We start from the raw sequence: 24,849 nt of genomic DNA, 5'->3' as shown, positions 1-24,849 counted from the left end.
AGACTTGTGGACTTCAACTCCCAGAATTCCTCAGCCAGCAAAGCTGGCTGAGGAATTCTGGGAGTTGAAGTCCACAAGTCTTAAAGTTGCCAAGGTTGGACACCCCTGGTTTAGAGCTTGGTGATGGGACATCTACAGGAGCTTAGCTCACAGATCTTCTGAGGCAGGAGGGGTCAAACTCAATTTCATTTGAGGGCTGCATCAGGGCTGTGGTTGACCTTGGGGGGCTGGATGGGCAAGACCGACTGGGTAGGTGTAGCCGGTTTGACATGACTCACTGGGCATGGCCAGGCGGGTGGGCGTGGCCAGCTTCACGTCACTCCCCAAACTGCTAGCATGTTTCCTTTTCACATTGGGTTGACCGGGCTGAAGTGATACTGTTAGACTGGACCGAAGCGACGCGGGCCAGCCCCTTACATTTTCCAGGACGGCCCTTTGGGCCGGATCTGACCACATTGCAGGCCAGATTGGGCCCGCGGGCCTTTAGTTTGACACCCTTGTCCTGAGATGTTTTTCAGATGAAATCAAGAGGAGAAATAAGTTTATATGAAAGTTTTCACTATGAGGGTTAAAGCTATGAGGAAGAAAGAATATTCTGCAGCCCTAAATGTTCAGGTGAAACTGAGCCAGATTGAATAGCACTTCCTCCAAATATTCAACATGGACCAGAGATTTGATGCTGAAATGGCTCCCGAAGGGTTCAAGACCCACTTGATTTAGCTCCTAAATTGTTACTGGTTTTGGACACTGGATATAATCAAATGAATTAAATCTGGTTGGATCCACTTCATTCATCTTTGAAAGAGCCACAATGTGCTGAAACCATACACCATACTGGCTAAGTCCACTCCAAACTCTCACAAAATTAATCACACTATGGCTTAACATGAGAGACTAAGCCAAAACCTGTAGTTTATGGAGATTCTCAGTCATCTGGGACCATGGTTGCTTTTTCAAAAGGCAACTGGACTTCCTTTGTTTTTCCTTGAAGACTTTTCTCTTCTCGTCTGTGAAGCTTCTTTCATTCTGACTGAATGTCTCACTGCATAGTACTGCATATATCACATTGCTCAGGTTGTGTCTGGAGTGTTTTGTCCTCAGGGTGGACAGGCTTCTGCCTTGTGTATTCTTGAGTTTGAAGTGTGTGTGTATGCAGGACAATGCAGTGAGAGATGCACATTGGAGAAACAAAACAGCCACTTCACAAATGCATGTCACAACATAGGAGAACAAACCCATCAGGACAAGATTCAGCAGTCCATCTGCATTTAAAAGGCAAAGACCACTCTTTTGAAGACAGCAAAGTCCACATTCTGGACGGAGAGGACCGCTGGTTTGAAAGAGGGGTCAAAGAGGCCATTTACATTAAAATTGTAAAATTGCCCTCCCAACAGAGGGGAAGGAATATGATACCACCTATCTCTGTTTACAGCAGGATGAGAAGCGAAACGTCTTCAAGGAAAAATAAAGCCCAGTTGCCTATTGAAAAAGCACTTTTGGGATTAGAACCTGCAGAACCTGATGTCCTCTAAATATATTGTGGACCCAGCCTACCTGAAGGATTGCAATTCCAAAGGTGCTTTTTTTCAAGAGGCAACTGGACTTTCTTGTTTTTCTTTGAAGACATTTCGCTTCTCATCCAAGAAGCTTCTTCGGCTCTGACTGGATGGTGGGGAAACGGAAGGATTGATACTCCTTGCAGACAGCTGGTCATTTGCATTCCTTTTTGAGAGTCATTAAGGTTATCTGATGACACAGATAAACCTCCAGATGGCCTCAGCGACTCTAAAATGAATGCAAATGACCAGCTTGTCTGCAAGACGCATCAATCCTTCCATTCCCCACCATCCAGTCAGAGCTGAAGAAGCTTCTTGGATGAGAAGCGAAACGTCTTCAAAGAAAAACAAGAAAGTCCAGGTGCTTCCTGAAAAAAGCACCTTTGGGACAACCATGACCTGGATGACTGAGAATCTCCATAGACAAAGGATTGCAATGTATGGAAGGTTTGAACATTTTGCCGTCAACCATGATGAATGCAGGATGGTAGCCCAAGATTTATACCAGGAAAGGCTGGAGACCGTCTCTTCAGCCCTTCTTTCTCCTAAGCCCAACAGCCCATTTCCATTTCCTCTTGGCTCCGAGAGCCTGCTTTTATCGCCTGCTTAAATGAAAACCGACTCTAAAGGAGTTGTCTTGCAACAACAGAGAGTGGAAGATGCTTTCTATACCTTGGTGCGAGAGATTCAGCAGCACCGATTGACAAAAGTCAACATCGAAGAAAAGACTCCCAGGTGCATGAAAATTAAAAATGCCTTTTAATGTAAACAGGGTAAGTTTCATTTTTGTTTGGGGGGAGAATACCTTAAGCATTCGAGAGGAGAAAAAAATGTGATCAACCCATATGAATCAAATCTTAACTCCCAACTTTTCTCTGATGATTCCTCTTTTAATTTCAAAACGATTGTAAACTAGCAGCTTGATTGAACTCTTTTCGAAGTTTTGCAGTGTGGAACTTTTGATTCCCTCTGATTGTGCCCTGAGAGGCTGGTCTCTCATGGCCTATTGCAAAAGAAGCTCTAGGGATGTTAGAGATTGTAGTCCCAACACATTTGAAGGAACTAAATTGTGTACGATGGTGGATCAACTGCCCCTCCCAAAATGTCCAAAAAAACACAAACAGGCAAAAAGATAATGGAGACTCAGAAACAGAGAAGAGTGACAAAGGTGATTAGGAGGTTAGAGGCTAAAACACATGAAGAAGAGTTGCAGGAATTGGATAAATCTAGTCCAGGAGTCGGCAACCTGCAGCTCTGGAGCCGCATGTGGCTCTTTCATCCATCAGCTGCGGCTTCCTGTCGCCAGTCGATGCCACAATTTTGAGAGGAGCTTCTGGTTGGCCGGGGGTGCGGGGTTTGAGCACAGCGCACTAGAAGACTCTATGATGGGGGAACCAGACTTCTGGTCGGCTCCAGAATTGAACTGGGGAGCTTCTGGTTAGGACCTTTGTGGCTCTTTGAGTGTTTAAGGTTGCCAACCCCTGATGTAGTCTAACAAGAGGAAGGACTAGGGATGACTTGATAGCAGTCTTCCATCCAGTGTTACATCCGGACTACTCTTCTCTCTACTGTATAATCTATAATAATCAAAACCATAAATCAAAAGGTGTTGTTTTTTTAATGCCAAAAGTCCATGCAGAGTTTCCAATCACCAATCAATGTAGATAATTGTCTTTTCTCTCTCTAATAAAGGATTTTTGCAGTGGTGATTCCTGATGGGTTTGTTGCTTGTGCTGGGTTCTGGTTGGTTGCTTTGAGCAGCTGAGTCCTGATTTCTGAAAGACTGCCCCCAATATATACCATCTGTTTTACCAACAAGCGTGTGCAGGTAGTCCTCATTTAGTGACTGCCTCATACAGCGATTGTTTGCATTTACAACAGTGATGAAAAAGTTTAACTCTGTGACCTCTCTTTTTATATATAAGCCGTTTCTATTACAAAAGCACCATAAAATGTCATCCAAATCTAAAGTCAAAAGTTTCACTTTATTTTTCTAGTTTCGAGCAGAAAGTCCAGAAGTGGTTTCCAAATAGAACCAAAGCTAGATAAATTCCTTTCTTTAATTAAAATAGACGATTTTTCTATTATTGCTAATTCCATTACTTCTTCCGTTGTGGGATTCAATGTGCCTTTTCCCATGTTTGTGAATATAAAATTCTCACTGCTGGATATTATCTGATTGAATAAAATTTGGAACTATTTAGCAGTGGCTTATTCATTGAATGATGGTGTCCTTTGCTCCTAGGTTTTCTCTCTCTCTCTTACAGAAATATATAGTACTGTTTTTCCTCCCTTTTGGAAAGTAAAATAGCTAAGAAATGCATGCTAATCAACTACATTTCATCCTTGCTTCTTGTTGCTGCTGTACATAATTGTTGGGTTTACACGGCACCCTTAACTGGCTTACTGGTGTTTTTTTTTACAAGACATTGAATCATAAATTAGCTTATGGGCTGAATTCACACAACATGCTAATCTACCCAAAGCTCGACCAAATCTACCCAAAAATTTTTTTCCTCTTCTCTCTGCAGGGTGTCGATGATGCTTTTTACACATTAGTTCGAGAGATCCGGAAGCACAAAGAGAAGATGAGCAAAAATGGCAAAAAGAAGAAAAAGAAGTCCAAGACGAAATGTATAATCATGTAAAACAAATTCAAAATACTGTCAAATCCTTTTTTCCTTCAAGGGTTCTTCGGGAAACCCAACACGTGTTTTTTTTTTCTACCGTTCATACTAAATTATTAGGAAAAAAACATTTTTAACATCACTTTTTCTTCCATCGTGTTGTTTTCCTGAACCTGCCAAGTATATAGTTTTCCACGGCTTATTTTCCTCACAGTGGAAAAATAAGTACTGAACATCCCGGAAAGCTGGTTCTTCAACTTCTCCAACGCTTGTGAAACACAAACCGACACATCCTCCTAAAAGTTCTTCGGAGTCTCTGGGCACACGCAGAAACTTCCAATTGTCTTCTAGCTTGTTTTCGTTTTGTTTCGCTTTCCCCTCAGAAGTTTGAGACTTTTCTGCACTTTCGAGGGCCAGCCTTAGAGCTAAATGGAGGCTGGAACATCGACTGTGGTAGCAAATAAATATTGTTTTCTTTCTCTGGGGCTCGGTTTTATGCATGATGTTCCTTGCTCCAGGGCAGAGAAGGAGGAGCTGAGGGATTTTATCTCATCCAGCACAGCATATTTACCATTCCAGATAGACTATAACCATGATGGCGAAAGTGGCATGTAGACCCATTTGTGTGGGCATGCGAGCCCCGGGCAAACTTACCTCACTGTACATGCATACGCCTCCCAGCTGATTTTCGGGCCTTTTTCGGCCTCCCAGAGGCTTGAGGGAAGCCTTTGGAGGCCGAAAAACAGGCCCGTTTTGTCACTTCCTGTATTTCCGGAAATATTGGAAGTGACGAAACGGGCCCATTTTTTGGCCTCCGAAGGCTGCAGAGGCTTCCCTTGAGCCTCTGGGTGGCCGAAAATGGCTCGAAAATTAGCTGGGAGGCGCACGCATGCGAAGTGCAGGTAAGGGGGTGGCATGGAGGGATCACGCACATGCGCAGGGGGCATGGGGGCATGTGCATTGCCTTCTGGGTGCTGGCGTGCAAGTGCAATTTTCAGCACGGGAGCCCAGAAAGGCTAGCCACCACTGGACTATAATGTTCCACTAAAGTTTAGATTACCTCAGTCCCATTTGGCGCCCCTTTCCCCTACATCTCCTGAAATTATGTTCCTGAAATGTGACAAGATTTTTCCAAAAGAAGAGAATATTTGTAGCTCAGAGTCGAACTGTGGAGTCCTGGCTTCTCTCTGAGCCTGGTTGTTTACTTGCAGACATTTAATGACCCCATCTAGGTTACATCATCAGTACTAGAAGGGAGTGGACTTTACTCTCATTTTATATGCAGTAGCTTGCCTTGTTGGTAGGGAGTGTTTTCACCTTAATAGTTCCCTGATTAGGCTTACTTCCTCCAACATTGACAGAATAATCTACTTAATATAAACCTCTAACTTATACAGTGTGTAAACAGAGAGTGAACCCCACTCCCTTCTAACACTGATGATGTTGCCTAGTCTGGTAACAAAATGTCTGCAAGTAAACAACCAAGCTCAGAGAGCACCAAGGATTCAATAGTCTTTCTACAAACAGAAACAGTTTCTTACCAAAGATAAGTATAAAAGAGGTGTGTAAATCAAAAGCAAGAATTAACGCACCTCAAATCCCAAACTGAACTGCCTCCATAGGCATTGGGTAGAAGTCACAATGATATAATGCACTATGTATCATTATACATCTGTGCCCAATACAAATTACATAATTCGGGCCTTTTATATATAAATCCGGGCCTTTTATATATAAACTCTGTGTGTGTGTGTGTGTGTGTGTGTGTGTTTTCAAGTTTTCGCAGGTACTTACATGTATGGTATTCAGCTTTGTTCGGGTATTTTCCCACGTCATTATAGTTGTGCTTTTAAAGTTGTAGCAACGTTTCGGCAGAATCTCATCTGCCAACATCAGGCTTCTGTATTGAGTTCATCTGTATATATATATGGTATTCAGCTTTGTTCGGGTACAACTTTAAAAGCACAACTATAATGACGTGGGAAAATACCCGAACAAAGCTGAATACCATACATGTAAGTACCCGCGAAAACTTAAGAAAACACACACAACACACAACCATATAACACACACATATATATATATATATATATATATATATATATATATTCGTACATTTTCACGGGTACAGGTATGCAAGTCTTGGTGTGTTCGGGTCTTTTCCCGTGTAAGATTGAGAGCATCTTGGCAACATTTCGACGAGGTCCCACTCGATATATTTTTCCTCACAGTGGATATATATATTGTGTGTGTGTGTGTGTATATAGATAGATATACATACACACACACACAGTATATACTATTTATATATAAAAGGCCCAAATATATATATATAAAATCAGGGTCACTGCTGGACACAGCAAGTGGCCAGAGATGCAGGCTGGTTCCTAAATGCCCAAAATGTGATCATGTGACTGCAGGGTAGGAGCCGGTTGTCAGAACTTTGAATGCTTGCTAAATCATACAGTGTTTGTAGCTCAGGGTTGAAATGAGGGGTCCTTGGTGCTGAGATCAGTGGCTTTCTTGGCAACGTTTCATTACCCAACTAGGTAACATCATCAGTGCTAGAAGGAAGTGGGATTTGCTCTGTTTATATACAAGTGATTTTTCCTGTCAGTGTTGGTGGGTGTTGTTTTCTTCTTGGGAACAACGTTCCTCTTTCTCCCACCAACACTAGCAAGGCAAGCCACTTATATCTAAACAGATATCCCCACTTATATCCCGACTCCTTTGTAACACTGACGATGTTACCTAGGTCGGTAATGAAACGTCTGCAAGAAAACCAAGTTCAGGGAGCACCAAGGACCCCACAACCAGTCACAACTCAAGGCCTAACTGTACCTGACCCCTAAGATCATATATACTGTGAAAACTCCCATCCATATGACTCGGATGCTATTCCATCCACAACTCTTTCCAATGTTCTAAAATACAGGAAATTGGAAAAGTGCCTCTTCTTCCACCAAGACTGCCCCATGGAAGGGCATAGGGCACCAGGAGAAAGAGAAATGTGATTTATGTTTCCCCAAGCCCTGGGAAAACAACAGGCCGAGCTTGTTCAATATGATGTTTTGATTAGTCAGCCCTGCAAAGATGCACAAACAGGTAAAAATAGGATTTCCACAGATCTGATTGTGTTCAGGTGCTGAATTCTTATTAGTCTGGTGACACATTGTTCCAGTTCATGCAACATCTTGCTGATCTTGATGCAACCAGAGAGATGAATTCTGGGAATTACGGTGTCTCGATGCATTTAAGCTGCTGTTTCTTAAAATATTGGAAGTGCAGGCAACCTTTAATCGGTTAAATGCATGTAAAGTCACTGTAACAAAAATACAAATTTCTTTGTTTTCCAGGTAGCTGATATGAATGCCTTATGCTTTATTTTTTTACACCCCAACCCCCCAAAAAGGACTCTTATGTTTAATGCAGGAAATTTAACACCCCCTCACTTAAAGTATCCCTGAATTAAACAGATTCTGAACCCTTTCTATTTCACCCCTTATTCTCAATGGAGCATCAAATCTATGCGTCAGGTTTGCATTAGCAAGAAACTCAGGATCTGAATGCAGTTTGTACTTTAACCTGGTGCTTAGTTTTAACTCCATTGTTGCACGCAGTTTTGAAATGGCGTTAAGATCACCACCAGGCATTCTTTCTCAGTGTGTGAAAATATGACGGAAAACCCTGGGCGAGTTTGCAAAATAGCATCTCCACAGTGGTGGAATGCTACCGGTTTGGCCTGGTTAAATCAAACCGGTAGCAAAATTTGCTATCGGTTTGACGAACCGGTAGTAAAAAAAAAAAAGCCTCCGAAGATCAGCTGAGGAGGGGAAAAAAGCCTCCAACCATCAACTGAAGAGGAGAAAGAAGAGAAAAGCTGAAGGATTGGACCTCTCACCCGGCCAGGCGCTTTTCTCTTTATCTCTTCAACTGAAGAGGAGAAAAGCGAAGGATCGGCCCTCTCACCCAGCCAGGCGCTTTTCTCTTTATCCTCTCAGCAGGCCTCAGCTGGTGTGGGGACACATGTTAGGTGCGTGTGCATTAGGTGTGCACACGCATGCGATCACCGAACCGGGAGTGGAACAGTTGCATCTCCAAAACCAGCACGATGAAATGCAAGCCAAGTAACAAACTTTGGCAGATTCATTTGTGTTTTACATTTGCACTGGTGTTTGAAGAACAATCCCCACCCACCTTTGCAAAAGTTTTACTAGCTGCACGTGCTGTGAAAACTACACATCAACAATAATACTGCTGTCGTACTTAATAAAAAGGAAACGAGTTTGTGCATCATTCTCCATTTCTCTGTCCTCAGAAGCGACATCTCAGAAGTTGCTGAGATGTCTAAATTTTGATCAGAGAGAAAACAATATAGGTTTATGGATGACTTGCAACCCTCTTGGGTACTTTTTGCATGAAACTGAAAAAAAAATATGGTTTCTGATTAGATACAGACCATAAATTTTGGCACGACGGATGAGCCATCAAAAGAAAGTTCAAGATCTAAATTAGGCTGGATAGGGTCAGAAGATAAAATTTCCCCCTATGGGCAGCTGGAGTGGTATGGTGGCCTAGAGATGGAGCTCTCACTTCACAATCAGGAGGCTGTGAGTTCAATCCTAGGCAAAGGCAGATATTTTTCTCTCTGAGCACAATGAGAATATATCTGCTATCTGGTGACAGAAAGGGCATCCGGCCATTAAACACTCAGCTGCAGCCCAGATTCCACTGTTAAAAGATGGTGATGATCTCTATGGGCAGCTTGGCTGATGAAATTATTGACACCTGTATCCAAATTCTATTTCCTGGTCATGTGACTCAGGGTGGAGTCTGCACAGAAGACCCTGGACTTCCTAGCGCATGACAAAAAAACTGCAAAAGGTGAGGATGGAATTGAAAAAGGGACCGCAACAACAACAAATGTTCCTTTATGTAGCCCAGGGTTTTTCAAGTTTGGCAACTTTTTAAGATTCTAACTGTCTGGGAAACCCTGGGAGTTGAAGTCCACACATCTTAAAAACAGAAGTTAAAAACAGTTAACAGAAGTTGAGAAACGCTACATTAAAATCTCCCCTCCCGCACTGATTTTGGGAAAATTGATTTCTGATTCCCTTCCCACCCACCTCCCCAAATTCTGGGAGTTGAAGTCCACACATCTTAAAAAGTTGCCAAGTGTTTGAATAACTCTTGATGTAGAGGAAGCATTTTGTTAACCAAAGAAAAGGTGTAGAAAATAAAAAGAGAAAGTGAAAAGAAAACAGGGTTACTGTTACATAATAAGGTAATATTATGTTAACCCAGCAGGTTTAATTAACTTACAGCTTCACAAAAGAAGTGAAGTGGGTAGATGACATTGGCTTAATTTGGGGATGTGTGTGTTAATTGTTAGCAGCTGAGAGAGTCCTGAGTTATTTTGGTGATGGGTCAGATTCAGACTTTAATAAATCTTTATAGACCCTTCTACCAACTCCGTGGTTGGATGACACAAATTGGAGAATATCACTGACTAGTTCCTGAAGAATTCTAATTAAAAACAATATTAAAACCAAAACCCCAAGGCTGGATTGAGCTATGACTGTAGCATTTTATAGACCAAGCAGAAAGCTTACAAGTTCACATCAGACAATGATGGCCCTCATCCAATTACACCCAACAGCTGGCATGGAAGATGAGCTATGATGCTGGGAATCTAACTTTAAATCTATCTAATTTTTAATACTTTCAAATCTATCTCAATTAATAGCCATCACCCATCCTGATGGTAGCAGATTCCTCTCTGTCTTTGCTCTCAACCCCTGATTTCTGCAGAACGAAGGAACAAACACAATCATTCAACAGATTTTATTATTACCATTGCAGGCCGATCGTCCACCATTTAACCCCTGGGATACACACACCTTTCAGACTGCACAATTGCTTGGAGTTCAACTGTCCTCGTAGTATCGTTGTTTCAGAGCTCTGTATTTTCGGAGGAAGTACAAGGCTTCAAGTTCTTTGATGACAAATTGGCCTCTGGCAATCAGTTTTTTAATTTCTTCTGGATCCTTCACTTCCTTGTTTTTCAGGAAGGCTTTCTTGAGTCGGGTTCGAAAATAGTCAGCCCCTTTGGGGTATTCCTTTCCCAGATACAAAAGCTTCAAAACACAAGAAAACATTGAGAATAGAATTAGAATAGAAATAGAACAGAACAGAATAGGGATCTTGGAGGTCTTCTAGTCCAACCCCCTGCTTAGGCAGGAATCCCTATACCATTTCAGACAAATGGTTATACAATCTCTTCTTAAAAACTTCCAGCGTTGGAGCATTTACAAGTCATTCCACTGGTTAATTGTTCTCACTGTCAGGTTCCTGCATAGTTCGAGGTTGGTTCTTTCCTTGATTAGTTTCCACCAGCGGTGGTATTCTACAGGTTCGGCCCGGTTCGATCAAACCGGTGGTAAAAAAATGTTACTATTCGGCTGAACCGGTGGTAAAAAAACAGCTACCGGTTCGGCTTAACCGATATTTCTTTCTCTTTTTCCTCCCAAAGATCAGCTGTTTCGATGATCAGCTGTGCTGGGATCCCCCTCGCTGTCCTACTGCTTCGCCCAAAAGGCTTCCCCGAGGCCCAGGAGACCCCCCCCCCCAAAAAAATGGAGCAGGGGAGGGGGTGCTGAAAAAAAAGCCATGTCCACCCAGTCACATGGCCACACCCACCTAGCCACGCCCACAGAACCGGTAGTAAAAATATTTGCATCCCACACCTGGTTTCCACCCATTGCTTCTTATCCTGCCCTCAGGCACTTTGGAGAATAGCTTGACTCCCTCTTCTATGGGGCAGCCCCTGAGATATTGGAAGACTGCTATCATGTCTCCCCTAGTTTTTCCTTTCATTAAACTACGGTAGACCTACCCAATTCCAGCAACCGTTCTTGATACGTTTTAGTCTCCAGTCCCCTCATCATGTTCGTTGCTCTTCTCTGCACTCTTTCTAGTCTCAACATCTTTTTTACATCGTGGCGACCAAAACTGAATGCAGGATTCCAAGTGTGGCCTTAAACCAAGGCCTTATAAAGTGGTATTAACACTTCCCGTGATCTTGATTCTCTCCCTCTGTTTATGCAGCCTGGAACTGTGTTGGTTTTTTTGGCAGCTGCAGCGCACGGCTGGCTCATATTTAAATAGTTGTCCGCTAGGACTCCGAGATCCCTCTCACAGTTAACTTTACACATTCAACAATTCATAGAAATTCTTATTTAGGTCCAGTTTAGTCTGCCTGTCCTAGCCAGGTGTCCTTCAAATGGCTGGACATAAACTCCACCTGGCTGGGGAATAGAAGTCCAACATTTTCGGAGGTCCCACACTGGGAGAAGCCGGAATTATTCCTCAGAACTTACGTTTTTATACAGATTCAGTACTTCGTATTTGAGAGGGTTGGCCATGTTGTCAGTTGAGACATATATCCGTTTTATTCATGAGGACTGGCATATTTACCTGAAGAACAATCAGTTTAAATCAGTTAACTTATCTCTTCCCACTAATGGATATAACCGTGTTGCTTGTATCTTTACAATTTATATTGTTTTATTTGTTTCCTAGTATGATTTGATTGCTTATTAATAACCTATGACTATCACTAAGTGTTGTATCTTATGATTCTTGATGAAGGTATTTTATTTTTCCTTTATGTATATTGAGAGCATATGCACCAAAGACAAATTCCTTGTGTCTCCAATCACACCTGCCCAATAAAGAATTCTATTTTATTCTAAAATGAGGTGCATGATGAAATCTGAACAGCTTTTTTTTATTACAGATAGTCCTCGACTTAAGACCAACCCTTAAGCCCCAAATTTCCATCACTAAGCAGGATAGGTGTTCAGTAAATTTGGTCCCATTTTACGACCTTTCTTACCTCAGTTGTTAAGAGAATCTCACCAGGCTCAAGATTGACTCAGCCTTCCATCCTTCTGAGGTGGGTAAAATGAGGACCCAGATTGTTGGGGGCAACAGGCTGACTCTATAAACCACTTAGAGGGGACTGTGAAGCACTGCAAAGCAATATATAAGACTAAGTGCTATTGCTAATCTGGACAAATGGCTGTCCAGTTTCTCCTTGGAAACCTCCAGTGATGGAAATAAAAGACTGGAGTCAAGATCCACACATAAGAAGGATCCTCTTAGGCAAGAGTGCAGGAATTTGCAGAGAAAAGCAACCAAGGAATAAAAATAATTGTCTGAAAAGTCCTAAAATGTTACAGGAAAAAGTTGTTTGTTACGACCTGCCCTAACCAGGGTGCACGAGAGGTGAAGAGGCTGAACTGAGAGCAGTCAAACCCAGCTTGGAGTCCCTCTACAACCACAGAAGCTCCCCACCTTGGGGTGTTAAAAAAAATTTGACCCTATTCTCCAACATTCCCCAACCTAACCTAGGGCTAACATTATTCAGTTCGCAAGGAAAAAGGAGTGCTCCAATCTATCTGTCTGGCTGTGAAGGCTGCAGCTACATCCACCACTGAATCCCCGGAGTCTTACTTTTCCGTAGGGCTTTAATTCACGAGATTTACTTAAATTCACAGCCAGCACAGCGAGCCAACCTGACCAGCTGTTGCAAGATCCTGGGGCGTCAGGTGGCTACTCCCAATCTATCAACAGGGCTGTGAAGGCTACAGCTGCAAGCTGCAAGCTGCCCGCCAATAAGACGACTCCCCGGAGTCTTGGGAGGCTCCCAAATCCGGTGAGAATGTAATTCGCAATTTCACTAAATTTGAGTTAAAATTCACTACCTGCACAGTCCGGAGAACTCCAACCTGACCAGCTGTTGCTGAAGATCCTGGGGCGTCAGGTGGCTACTGCGCCTGCGCAAGAGTTCGAGGGGCGGAGCCAGATGACTCTTCAAATGTCCTGAATGGCATTGCCTAAAATTCGCAAGCAGGGGCAGATAGAGATAGGAAAGTGAAGAGGAATGACTCTGCTCTCAGAAAGAGTCCCGTTTAGTATAATTGAATGAATAAATAGAATATACTGTAGAATAGAATAGAATAGAATAGAATAGAATAGAATAGAATAGAATAGAATAGAATAGAATAGAATATAGAATAGAGTAGAATAGAATTCTTTATTGGCCAAGTGTGATTGGACACACAAGGTGCAGTGTACATAAAAATACATTCATCAAGAATCATAACATACAATACTTAGTGATAGGCATAGGATACTAAATAAGCAATCAAAATCATACTAGGAAACTAAATAAAACAATATAAATCGTAGAGATACAAGCAACATGGTTATAGTCATAAGTGGGAGGAGATAAGTAATAGGAAGGATGACAAGAGTAATAGTAATACAGTCTTAGTGAATAGTTTGACAGTGTTCTGGGAATTAGTTGTTGGCAAAGCTGGCTGAGGAATTCTGAGAGTTGAAGTCCCCTGGTATAGATTGAGCATATTGGTTAAATGTATTGCATGTCTGCATTTGGCCTTAAATTCCTCCATCCGAGTCTGTCCTAGGAAAAGGACCATTTGGTCTACTTTGCAAAGTTGTGGTTCTCGTTTCTTCAAGTGACAATCGCAATCCCTCTGCAATATGAATGAAAATATGAAACAAAAAAAATACATTCGTCATTGTATTTTTCTCTCGGATCCCAACGCGCGTGAGAAAGCCAATTTCTCTAGGAAAGCCACACTTTCCCCATCTCTTCTGCACACACACAAAACGCAACAACTTTTCTCCTGGTCTTTAACACTTATCTTCAAACTTGGCAAGTTTAAGACTTGTGGACTTCAACTCCCAGAATTCCTGAGCTAACATGACTGGAGGAGGAATTCTGGGAGTTGAAGTCCACAAGTCTTAAAGCTGTCAAGTAAGAGTTAGCTAGACTTAGCGAGAGAAGCAAGGATAATTTTCCTGTTTCCCCCCACTTCTACGTTTGTACCATTCCAGCTAAAAAGTTCTGCAGAATCTTTTTTAATCACAATTAAGGTTGGTTGGCCTTAATCAAATTAGGATCTAATTAAAAATTGAAGAATGCAACGAACGCATTGCAAGCACCCTCAGAGTGTCTGCGAAATTCGGACGAAACAGTAATTTCAAACAACCGAAATCTTTACAGAGAGGCGCCCTAGCAAATTTTCTGCCAGCAAAATCTTAATGCGCCTGCGCAGACTTACCTTAGGCTTATATACCAACGATGGTAATTAATTCATTAATAATTCCTGGATGGGAATCATAGAGGAAGAACAAAATGAAAGCTGTCACCCCTGTAACACTTCCGAATTCGATTCAACGTCCGCATTGGCAAAACTTCCATCATTGCACGGAGTGTCCAAAAAAACCCCAACCGATCCTTACTGCTTTTCCTCCCGAAGCGCCACGCAATCTTCTTTCTGTATATTAGATGTGTGGGGTAGCTAGAGGCGTTCCTACCTCCGCAATGTTCACTTGGGAACCGGAAATGGTTTTACAAACAAAGCTTCCTAACCTCTTGAGTGAATTCATTCCCCCTTGTCAGGAGCGTCAAGGGGCGGGGACTCTCGTTGCGCCGCGTGGAGGGGCGGGGACTGGTTGCCGTAGAAACGGAGGGGAGGGGTCGTCAACAACTTTTCAGCCTGGTTGTTGGGGGTGCTGCTGAAAAATGGTGAGTGACGCCCTTTCCCCCCCCCAACCTGAGGGGGCCCTTATTTGCATATCGATATGCATATGCAAATCACAACTCCCGCATCTCGTTTGCGAACGCTTCGCAAAGAGGATGAAACACGCGAGTGGGTCAATGGGTTGTGTGAACGCAGCCACTCACTGCAGTTGGGGGAATCTGGCACCTCTGTCCCCATTGAGGCTATAACCTTCATGTCTTTTGATAAAAAAATATCCTTTTTTTCTTTTTTTTCTCCTTTTTTCCTAAAAAATGTTTTATTTCCACTTGAAGATGCTAAAATGAAGGTGAGAATGACACCTTTGGGTCAAACCTCAATAAAGCTTTATGCTTTGGTCCTGTTAAACCTGCTGTGACTTTACTGAGCAGGTGGATATTCCACAGGTGATACAGATACAGATTAACAGTTGGAAGGGACCTTGTAGGTCATCTAGTCCAACCTCCCATCCAAGCAGACCCTTCACCATTTTGGACAGATGGCAGTCCAGTCTCTTCTTGAAAGCTTCCAGTGATGAAGCTCGCACAAATTTCCACAAGTCCTTTTTATGCTTTTCTAAGCATAAAAGGGATGCCCTGGCCCTTGTTCTTCCACGTTCATTTCACCTGTGGAAAATCCACCTGGGCTCTTTTTCTTTGCAAATGAGTTCTGCCTTCATAACACAAAGAGTCCTCGGTTTATAGCCATAATTGGGACCTGAATTTCTGTTGCTAGGCTGTTCTGACCAAGGCTTCCTAGACCGTAATTACGCACACACTTATTTTAAAAACAAGTCTTTTTATTGCAGCGCTGGGAATTGTTTTCATTCCCAGCCTGTAATGAATCTCAAACAGTCCCTCGACTGTTTTTGGTTTTTTTTGGCAGTCATTAAATGAACACATTTTATTCAATTGGTGTTTTTTTGTTTTTGCCAAAAACTAGAAGTAAATGCCAGAATCGGGCAAAAAACCCGCTGAAAATCACAGTCAAATGACTGTAGGAGAGAGTATGATGGTTGGAGCTCCAGAACCAAGTCATGTAAAGCTGTGTAATTTCGAACAGTTACTGGTTGTTAAATGAGGACCAGCTGCAATCCAAGACAGGCCATTTTGGGAAGCATTAGAAAAAGTTTGAGATTTTCAGTGTTCCATTCTGTGGGTTCAGTTTGTTGTTAAGCATGGGAGACCCACCTGTGTTTGTGAAAACACAGATATTTAGGCTGAGATGGAATTCAAACTACTTCCACCACCCTGCCCTGTCTTGACAATTTTATTGTGTTTTTCTGATTTTCTCAATTCTTTTTTTTTCTCCTCTCTGCATTTAGGGTCCCAAAAAGAAAAAGGTATGTAGGTAGACAGCTAAATTAATCTTAGAGGCATTCATACGTACCAAATAGCTCGTATATTTAACGTTGATACTAGATTGTAACTTCAAATGATGGTCCACTTTGGTTTAAAAGCAGGTTTGTTCATGCAGTGCGTTTCAATCCACTGAGGGCGGTGTTTCCTGACCTTAGCAAATTTAAAATGTGTGAACTTCAGCTCCCAGAATTCCCCAGCCAGCATTATAGTTATTTTTTTTTAAATATACATGGGATTTAAGGTAAGTGCAGGAATGATTAAGAAGTTCACAGCTTCTTGTGTCCTCCTCAAACTAACTTAAACTTGTTAACACCCCCTGCCAGCACCAGATACCGCTGAACGACGGTTCTCAGTCGCCTTAGCCAGCATAGCCAATGGTGCAATGTTGGAAGTTATAGTGGTTCAACACCTGGAGCACCTTAATATTTCTATGGTTATATTTTCACCTTCTGTACCCACAAGGGTTGTGGAATTGGCACACCTCTGTGATCGCATCTGATTTATGTATTGCTTCAGATGCTATTGATTTGATTTTTACTTCAGAGGAAGAATAGCTCCCAAACAAGACAAACCCTCTGTAGTTGAATCAATGATTATTTATTAGGCGTGCCAAAAAGTCTCTCTCACACGGCAGGCTAACAAGTCTGTCTGGCAGGGAGGTGAATAGTTGTCTGACACACCTACTCATCTCCTCCCCCTGCCTTTTATCCCCAGAGCTAGAGTAGGGCTTCACTAGCAGCAGTGGTTCTTCTGTCCCGAGGACTGGCCCATAGAATTCCACTGCTCTCCTCTCTTCTGACTTCTGCGCATCTGCGCGTCAGGCACTGGACCCAGTTGTTCATCCTTTTCCTCACCAGCCACCTCCAGACCTGGGAGCTGTTGACTCCCCATCTGAGGGCTGATGGATGGCCCAGGCTCCGCTTCTGTCTTTCTCTCTCTCTATCTACCAGCTCCATTCCCTCTTCCCCTTGGAGCTCTCAGGTTGCCTTGACGCTGATGCTGACTGTCACGCTTCCTCCTGCTCCTCTGATTTGGCTGCTGGAATCAGCTGAGAGGCCACAACATTCCCACTGGTGGCCATTGTGCCTTGCCAGTATCTTCCCAACCCCTGTAGTCTGAGGGTTAATATGTCTTTTCCTCACCAAATTTTGCTTCTTTCCTCTTGACCATATGATTAATTCTGTGGGGAAGGCCAAAATACACTTTTGAGGAACTCTAGTAGGGTAGTCAAGAACCTATATGTCCAATGAAGATTCTCAGTCATCCAGGTCATGGTTGTCCCAAAGGTGGTTGAATCATCTACTAGCTACAGGTTCGTCAAAGGTGCTTTTTCAAGAAGCAACTGGGCTTTCTTATTTTTCTTTGAAGACATGTCACTTCTTATCCAGGAAGCTTCTTCCATTCTGACTGGATGGTGGGGAATGTTAAACACAGGTGCAATCAGAGCTGAAGAAGCTTCTTGGATGAGAAGCGACATGCCTTCAAAGAAAAACACAGAAGTCCAGCTGCCTCTTGAAAAAGCACCTTTGAAGAACCTGTAGCTAGCAGATGGTTCAAGACCCAACTCCCAGTAGCCCCAGTAAGCATGCATTATCTGAGGATCATAGGACCTGAGCCCAACATCATCTAGAAGGCCATTGGGTGCCCACACTATAATTATACTGGTGGGAATATTTAGGGCAATGTTTTGCTGTTCTCTCAATAGACCCAAGAAAGCATTGTCATGATGTCCTTCAAGATTTGGGAAGTTGCAGGTTCACACATGGGGTTGGGGAACATTTGGAGAAGTTCTCTTGCCTACCTTTGGTTACCACCCAGTGGCCTCCTCCAGCTAGGAAGAGGAAGATTGGACAAAAGTACATTGTGACCTTCCTTGGCATGATGCCCAACACATAGATAAATGCACGGAGCTATTCACCGTTCACCATTCTTTGGTGAGGCAACAGTCTTCATAAGTAAGACAATCAAATGTGGATTTCATGGACCTTGTTGAACAGATTTCAATGTAGTGGACAACATCTTAATTCTGACTCCTTCATCAGTCCAGATAATGTTTGTGTAGTTTGTATAAATTGATAGCATTTTCATAAATCGCTCAATTAAACATTTCATTTAATTCATGCAAATGTGGTGTAGGCTGCGTACATTTAATATACATTATGTAGAGAATCATAAATATTATGTGTGTTATATAAATTCAGATTGCAGGTCCATTTGGCTTTCACAGGTTCCCTTCTCCACACCAATATTGGTTTGTTAAATCAAGAGTTTCCTGTTTATCTTCCGATACTTAAAGCTGGATGATAACTCTGGCAATTTCTTGCCATTGACCAACCTGTCTGAGGTTGCTTGAGCTGAATTCCAGAACATCTGGAGAAGATGGGATTGCCTACTGCTGTTCTAGATTGCCCAGGGCAGAAAGTGTCCTGCCCTGGGACAAATAATCTGTCCAAGAGAAGAGCAGGGATGTCTCCATGCTGGATTTGAACGATGGATCTCTTTGGAGGATCTTGTGCATCAGTGATTCACAAAGTCTTAGCATTCAATTTCCACCATTTTAGTTCCCCAGCTGCTCCATGGCATTGCCACATGGTGGGGCATTGTGGGTAATTAAAATGGCAGCTCTGATGTGTTCATGTGATGGGAGTAGATTTATTCACCCTGTAATCTCTCAGTTGCTCATTTCAATGTCAACATCGTACCAATCTTACATAAAAGCGAAATACCACTCATGCATCATCACAAAATCTCCAGAAACGTGAAGCCTACAAACTTGAAATTTTGCACATATGTTCCTCTTGGCTTCTAGGTGCTCACTAAGAAAGGATTTTTTGAAATGATCAGAGCATTAGTATTTCATATTTAATTAACATGCTCTGATGCTAAGGAGTTCTACTCCCCCTCCCCACCTGAAAAAAAAATCTGTTCCAAATGCAAAACACAAGCAGAGGAGTTTCAGTTTCAGATTTAGTTTCACAGCAGCAACCAGCTTTAGTACAGAACAGTTGAGCTAAGCCACGTCCAGGTTCCTTGCTGTCTCCTTCTTGCTCACACAGCAAATACTGTTTCAGTTTCCAAACTGCCATCAACTTTCTCACACACTGGCAGGATGCTAGCCAGATGAATAAGGATGGATGCTGGTAGGCAGAGGCAGAATTTTTCCCCTTATTTTCCTCCCCAAAAACTAAGCCCGACCACACAGTTTCGTAGCGAAACACAGGTAGAGAGCTAGTAGGAAAATAAAGATCAGTTCATCCTCCATTCCACAGTTTCAAAACAAATTTTTGTCTCATCAATGTCCTGTTTTGAAAAGTGGATATATATTTTTACCAATATAAGTAAGAAATATTCGAAGTCCCCTTTCTGCTCTGTCCTTTTTAGAAGTGTCTTTAAATTTAAATTTCCTTTCTGTTGTTTTTTCTGGGTTCAGTCTGCGGGTACTAAGAAGATTAGTAAAGCTGAACGGATGAGGATGCTAAGAGAAGAAGAAGAACGGCGACTATTTGAGGAAGGTAGGTGGATTTTCTACCCTCTGTGTTACAGGTGGTCCTTGACTTACAACAGTTTGTTTAGTGACCATTTGAGATTACAACGTCACTGAAAAAAGTGACTTTTTTCACACTTATGACCATTGCAACATCTTCACAGTCACCTGTTCAAAATCCAGAGTCTTGGCAACTGATTCATACCTATGACCATTGCAGCGTCCAAGGGGTCGTTTGACTCCCTTGTGTGACTTACTGACGAGCAAAGTTGATGGGGGAGCCTGATCCATTTAACAACCGTGTTGCTAACTCAACTACCGCTGCGATTCACTTAACAACTGTGGCGAGAAAGGCCATAAAATGAGGCAAAGCTCACATAAACCACTGTCTTTCTTAGCGATGGAAATTTTGGGCTCGTAAGTCAAAGACGACCTGGATTTGTGTTCAAGGAAATCAGGATGATTAGAATAGAATAGAATATAGAATAGAATATAGAATAGAATAGAATAATAGGAAAAATAAAATAACATAAAATAAAATAAAGAATAGAATAAAATAGAAGAATAGGAAGAAAAAAAATAACAGAATAAAATAAAGAATAGAATAGAATAATAGGAAAAAGAAAATAAAACAACAAATTAAATAAGAGTAGAATAGAATATATAAAATAGAATAGAATAGAATAGAATATAGAATAGAATAGAATAATAGGAAAAAATAAAATAAAATAAATAAAAAAGAATAGAATAGAATAATAGGAAGAAAAAAAATAAAATAAAATAAATAAAAAGAATAGAATAAAAATAGGAAAAAATAAAATAAAATAAATAAAAAATAGAATAGAATAGAATAATAGGAAGAAAAAAATAACATAAAATAAATAAAAAAGAATAGAATAAAACAATAGGAAAAAATAAAATAACATAAAATAAAATAAACAAAAAATAGAATAAAATATAGAAGAGAAGAGAATAATAGGGAAAAATAAAATAACAAAAAAATAGAATAGAATATACAATAGAATAATAGGAAGAAAAAAACATAAAATAATCTAAAAAATAGAATAGGATAGAAATAATAAAAATAATAAAATAAAATAGAACCTGGTTCATCGTGTCTTTCGTTTTGTTCCTCAGAGCAAGCCCGCTTACGTGCTGAGCAGGAACAAGCTGTGAAGGCTGAAAGGGAGCGTATTGAAAGAGAGAAGACGGAGCGCCTTGAAGCCAAAGTGAGCTCCCTCAGACCTTGCTGTGGATATTATTATTATCTAGGGGAAACCTGGGTATTTTTTCGGCCCCTGGGCTACATCCGGCCCTTTGGCTGTCTGGCTCATCTGGATTGCTTTTATTTTGAAGCTGTTTTTCTTTTTTCTTTTCTTTTAACCATTTACTTTATTTGCATGGCCACCCACGTTTGCAAGCCCTCCACAACAGTCTCATCTGGCCCCTTGGGAAAATTAACCCCCCCCATCCCCTCCCCCCAAATCTAGGGCAGGCATTAATGTACCACCCTCAGGCGGCTTATGGTCAATAAAACAAGAAAATGCATTCCAAAGTCCTAGTCCAAATCCAGTTAAAAACACGAAGAACCAAACAGAACGGACATCGTGCCAGTTTAGAAAACTCCAGAGGAGAAGCATCTAACATCTTTTTCTAACCTCCTTCAGCTTTTGTGACTTCATCACTTCATGGCAGAGTTTGCCACCTGAAAGACAGTGGATCTTATCATGATACCCCCCAATTTCCCCCATACACACACCCCTTTTTTTTTTTTACAAGAATTGGGATTTGGATTGTAACACTGACCTTACCGTACTGAGCCTCCCTGCAGAAGCAGTTGGGGAGTTATGTAACCCCCAAATGAAGAGAAGCAGAGGTGGGTATTCAGCCGGTTCTCTAGAACCGGTAGCGGAAATTTTGAGTAGTTCCGAGAACCGGCAAATCCCACCTCTGACTGACCCCGCCAACCCCATCTATTCTCTGCCTCCCGTTGAGTCCCAACTGATTGGCTGGGTCTTCTGTTGTTGCCCTGCACAGGAGAACGGAGCTGGAAAGCAGGTTAGTGGGGTGGGGAGGGAATGGGGATTTTGCAGTAACCTTTCTCCAGGAGTGGGGAGGGAATGGAGATTTTACAGTATCCGTCCCTTGCCACGCCCACCAAGCCATGCCATTCCCACCAAGCCACGCCACACCACGTCCACCAAGCCACAGCACGCCCACCAAGCCGCATCACGCCCACCAAGCCACGCCACGCCCACCAAGCCCACGCCCACAGAACCGGTAGTAAAAAAAATTGAATCCCACCACTGGAAGAGAAGTATAGCTTGTTAGGACAAGTGTGAGATCAAAATATGGTTTCAAGATCCTGGCTGGTCTTGAAATCACCCATTTTAATCAAAGTGTAGTTTACCGAATAGCTTAAGAGATAATTTCGAAGTGGAAATCAGGAGTCCAATTGTGCTAGAAATTGATTAATGTGGGGAATTTTTTTTTACTATGTCTTATTAATCAAACCTGGATCTGAATCACAAAGAGTTAACAACCAATATCTTGAAATGAACCTCAAAGCCAGTTGTTAGCCAATGTACCTTTCATGGGTAACAAAATAACAGAGTTGGAAGGGACCTTGGAGGTCTTCTAGTCCAACCCCCTGCTCAGGCAGGAAATCTTACACTATTTCAAATAAATGGTAGTCCAATCTCTTCTTTAAAACCTCCAGTGATGAAGCATCCATAACTTCTGAAGGCAAGCTGTTCTACTACTTAATTGTTTCCACTGTTTGGAACTTTCTCCTTAGTTCTAAGTTGCTTCTCTCCTTTTTTTTTTTTTTAATTTTAAAAATACTTTATTGAAGTTCAAAATATTAAAAAGTTTACAAAAATTCAAAATATTTAAAAAATTACAAAAATTTCTATAATAGAAGATATGTCAATATCTTTCAGCATCATTTTTGACAGTACAATAAATACAATACATACAATTAATACTTGACAGTTATTCATAGTATTGGTAATACTAGTTCACAGTGCCTTGATATTATTGGTAAAAAGTGATTCATGTATATGGGTCATTGGTCCAGAAGAGAAAAAATGCCATATTAACACTAAGTACGTATATATATCTAAAAAGAGAAAAATCAGAAATAAATCTACATAATTATAATCTATGTACTGTGCTCTCTATTCCATAGTCATAAAAAGATGTTATATATTTTTCAGTATACAATAAAAGTATAATTACATATATATTATAAATTAAATATGAATATTTACATAGATCTCCATTTTCTGGCAATTTCTTGATTTCAACAGTTTCAATTTGGTCCTACCTATATACCAATATGCCAATTTTATTTCCTCTTTTAATCTATATTTTTCATGTTTTACTGTCTACCCATTGATACCAAATGTTCCAAATTGAATAATATTCTGAGTCTTCTTTATCATTTAATTTCATTGTGAGTCTATCCATCTCTGCACAATCCAGGATCAATTTGGAACATGGACAGCCATCATAACACAACTTATATCAATAACCCATTGCAATGAGGTCCACAGACATAGCTGAGACCAGCAAGGAGTAACTAGGGCAGTGGCATCGAATACATCCCAAAACATTATTTTTATACTTTTCTGCACGCATTTCACAACTTCCTTGTTCCTCCTTATTGACAGACAGTCTCCACATACACCCGTATACATCTCAAACCTCTATCCATCAGCTACTTTCAGTTTCTTATTTCTCATGGTGGTTTCGTCCCTCTATGTCCAAATATATTTATAAAGCTACATACTTTGCAAAATCATGTTCATAATTAGCAACGGCTCAGCGGGATTACAAATAGTTCTGGTACATTTTGAAATCATCCTATCTCAAACTTCAGTTTATGTCTCTTTATTCTGCAGCCTGCTATCATTCAAAGGCCTTGTTGAATCTGATAGATAAATAGCCTATATTTTTGTTTCCCACAGGTGCTTTGGAAAAATAGGTTGACTCCCTCTTCTTTGTGGCAGCCCCTCAAATATTTGAACATTGCTATCCTGTCACCCCTGGTCCTTCTTTTCTTCCTTTTTTCTTTTTTGGGATTTTATTCATAAACATTTTTTGAATACAGTGTTTTCTTCGTATACATTATTTACACACACAAAAAAGAAACATAGCTAATTCTGTAAAAAATATTGTCCCATTTACTAATAATAATACTAATAATGTAATAACACCTAAATTAACAGCTCTAATAATACTACATTCCCATACAATACAATTCTCATTCTTTGTATTTAACTCATTCATATTTTTAATATTTATAGCAATTATAGTTATATATCTTCCCTGTTTTTAATAAGAACATTCATCGTTTTTCTTCCTCTAATTTCTATCCCTTGTTTTAAGCCACTCATAAAATCTATTTCCTGGTCCTTCTTTTCATTAGACTAGATATATTCAATTCCTGCAACTGTTCTTCATATGTTTTAGCTTCCAGGCCCCTAATCATCTTTATTGCTCTTTTCTGCACTCTTTCTAGATTGTCAACATCTTTTCTGTAATATAGTGACCAAAACTGGATGCAGTGATGCAAGGCATTTTAAAGTGGCATTAACACTTCATGTAATCTTGATTCTAGCCCTCCATTAATGCAGCCTAAAAGTGTGTTGGCTTTTTTGACAGCTGCAGCACACTACTGGCTCATATTTATATGATTGTCCATTAGGACTCCAAGATCCTTCTCCGCAGTTATTACTATTGAGCCAGGTACCACCTATTCTATACAGTGGTGGGATTCAAAAAATTTTACTACCTGTTCTGTGGGCGTGGCTTGGTGGGCGTAGCTTGGTCGGCGGTGACTTGGTGGGCATGGCAGGGGAAGGATATTGCAAAATCCCCATTCCCTCCCCACCCCACTAACCTGCTTTCCAGCTCCGTTCTCCTGTGCAGGGCAACCAAAGAAGACCCAGCCAATCAGCTGGGGCTCAGGAGGCGGACAATAGATGGGGGCGGGGCCAGTCAGAGTTGATATTTGCCGGTTCTCCGAACTACTCAAAATTTCCACTACTGGTTCTCCAGAACTGGTCAGAACCTGCTGAATACCACCTCTGATACTATACCTGTGGATTTATCTTGGAGAAAGCAAGAAGGGTTCATAAATACTCACCAGGCTGCATTTTTTGAACAGTTGCCGTTTCCGAGTCATCTTCAAGGACAAGGAGT

At 41.3% G+C, this 24,849-nt stretch overlaps 3 protein-coding genes across 9 annotated transcripts in view; 2 read left to right on the top strand and 1 right to left on the bottom strand.

Annotated features, from left to right (window-relative positions):
- The window catches only part of KRAS (KRas proto-oncogene, GTPase), a 40,062-nt gene extending 35,400 nt beyond the window's left edge, over positions 1–4,662 (top strand). Inside the window, exons 5-7 of one of the 4 annotated variants that reach the window (XM_087968826.1) lie at positions 2,206–2,309; positions 3,287–3,299; positions 4,088–4,662. In XM_087968826.1, the coding sequence (XP_087824952.1) occupies positions 2,206–2,309; positions 3,287–3,299; positions 4,088–4,204 (234 nt within the window). In that variant the 3' untranslated portion in view covers positions 4,205–4,662. Of the gene's footprint in view, positions 1–2,205; positions 2,330–3,286; positions 3,300–4,087 lie in introns of all 4 variants that reach the window. The other 3 variants (XM_087968825.1, XM_026678254.2, XM_087968823.1) reach the window with 3 other exon arrangements.
- Positions 4,663–10,012: 5,350 nt separating this feature from the next.
- On the bottom strand, positions 10,013–13,060 carry ETFRF1 (electron transfer flavoprotein regulatory factor 1). 4 transcript variants are annotated; one of them, XM_026678255.2, is made up of 3 exons: positions 12,952–13,060; positions 11,563–11,659; positions 10,013–10,320 (listed from the first exon to the last, which is right to left on the bottom strand). In XM_026678255.2, the coding sequence occupies exons 2-3, from the start codon at positions 11,605–11,607 to the stop codon at positions 10,111–10,113; spliced, it is 255 nt and encodes an 84-aa protein (XP_026534040.1). In that variant the 5' UTR covers positions 11,608–11,659; positions 12,952–13,060; the 3' UTR covers positions 10,013–10,110. The 4 variants fall into 4 exon arrangements, with proteins under 4 accessions (XP_026534040.1, XP_087824948.1, XP_087824947.1 ...); XM_087968822.1 differs by having other exon boundaries at positions 11,563–11,673; positions 12,967–13,050; XM_087968821.1 differs by lacking the exon at positions 12,952–13,060 and adding an exon at positions 12,754–12,804 and having other exon boundaries at positions 11,563–11,673.
- A 1,676-nt stretch (positions 13,061–14,736) lies between these two features.
- DNAI7 (dynein axonemal intermediate chain 7) overlaps positions 14,737–24,849 on the top strand; it is a 41,065-nt gene continuing 30,952 nt past the window's right edge. Inside the window, exons 1-3 of the mRNA XM_087968818.1 lie at positions 14,737–14,804; positions 19,588–19,669; positions 20,779–20,870. Coding sequence (XP_087824944.1) covers positions 14,802–14,804; positions 19,588–19,669; positions 20,779–20,870 — 177 coding nt within the window. The 5' untranslated portion in view covers positions 14,737–14,801. The remainder of the gene's footprint in view (positions 14,805–19,587; positions 19,670–20,778; positions 20,871–24,849) is intronic.

This window comes from Notechis scutatus, chromosome 6 (genome assembly GCF_049901735.1).
Source record: "Notechis scutatus isolate UNSWTSFEM ecotype Mainland chromosome 6, rNotScu1.2, whole genome shotgun sequence".
NCBI lineage: Eukaryota > Metazoa > Chordata > Lepidosauria > Squamata > Elapidae > Notechis > Notechis scutatus.
The sequence above is the reverse complement of the archived record's forward strand: the minus strand, read 5'-3'. Positions and strand labels throughout refer to the sequence as shown.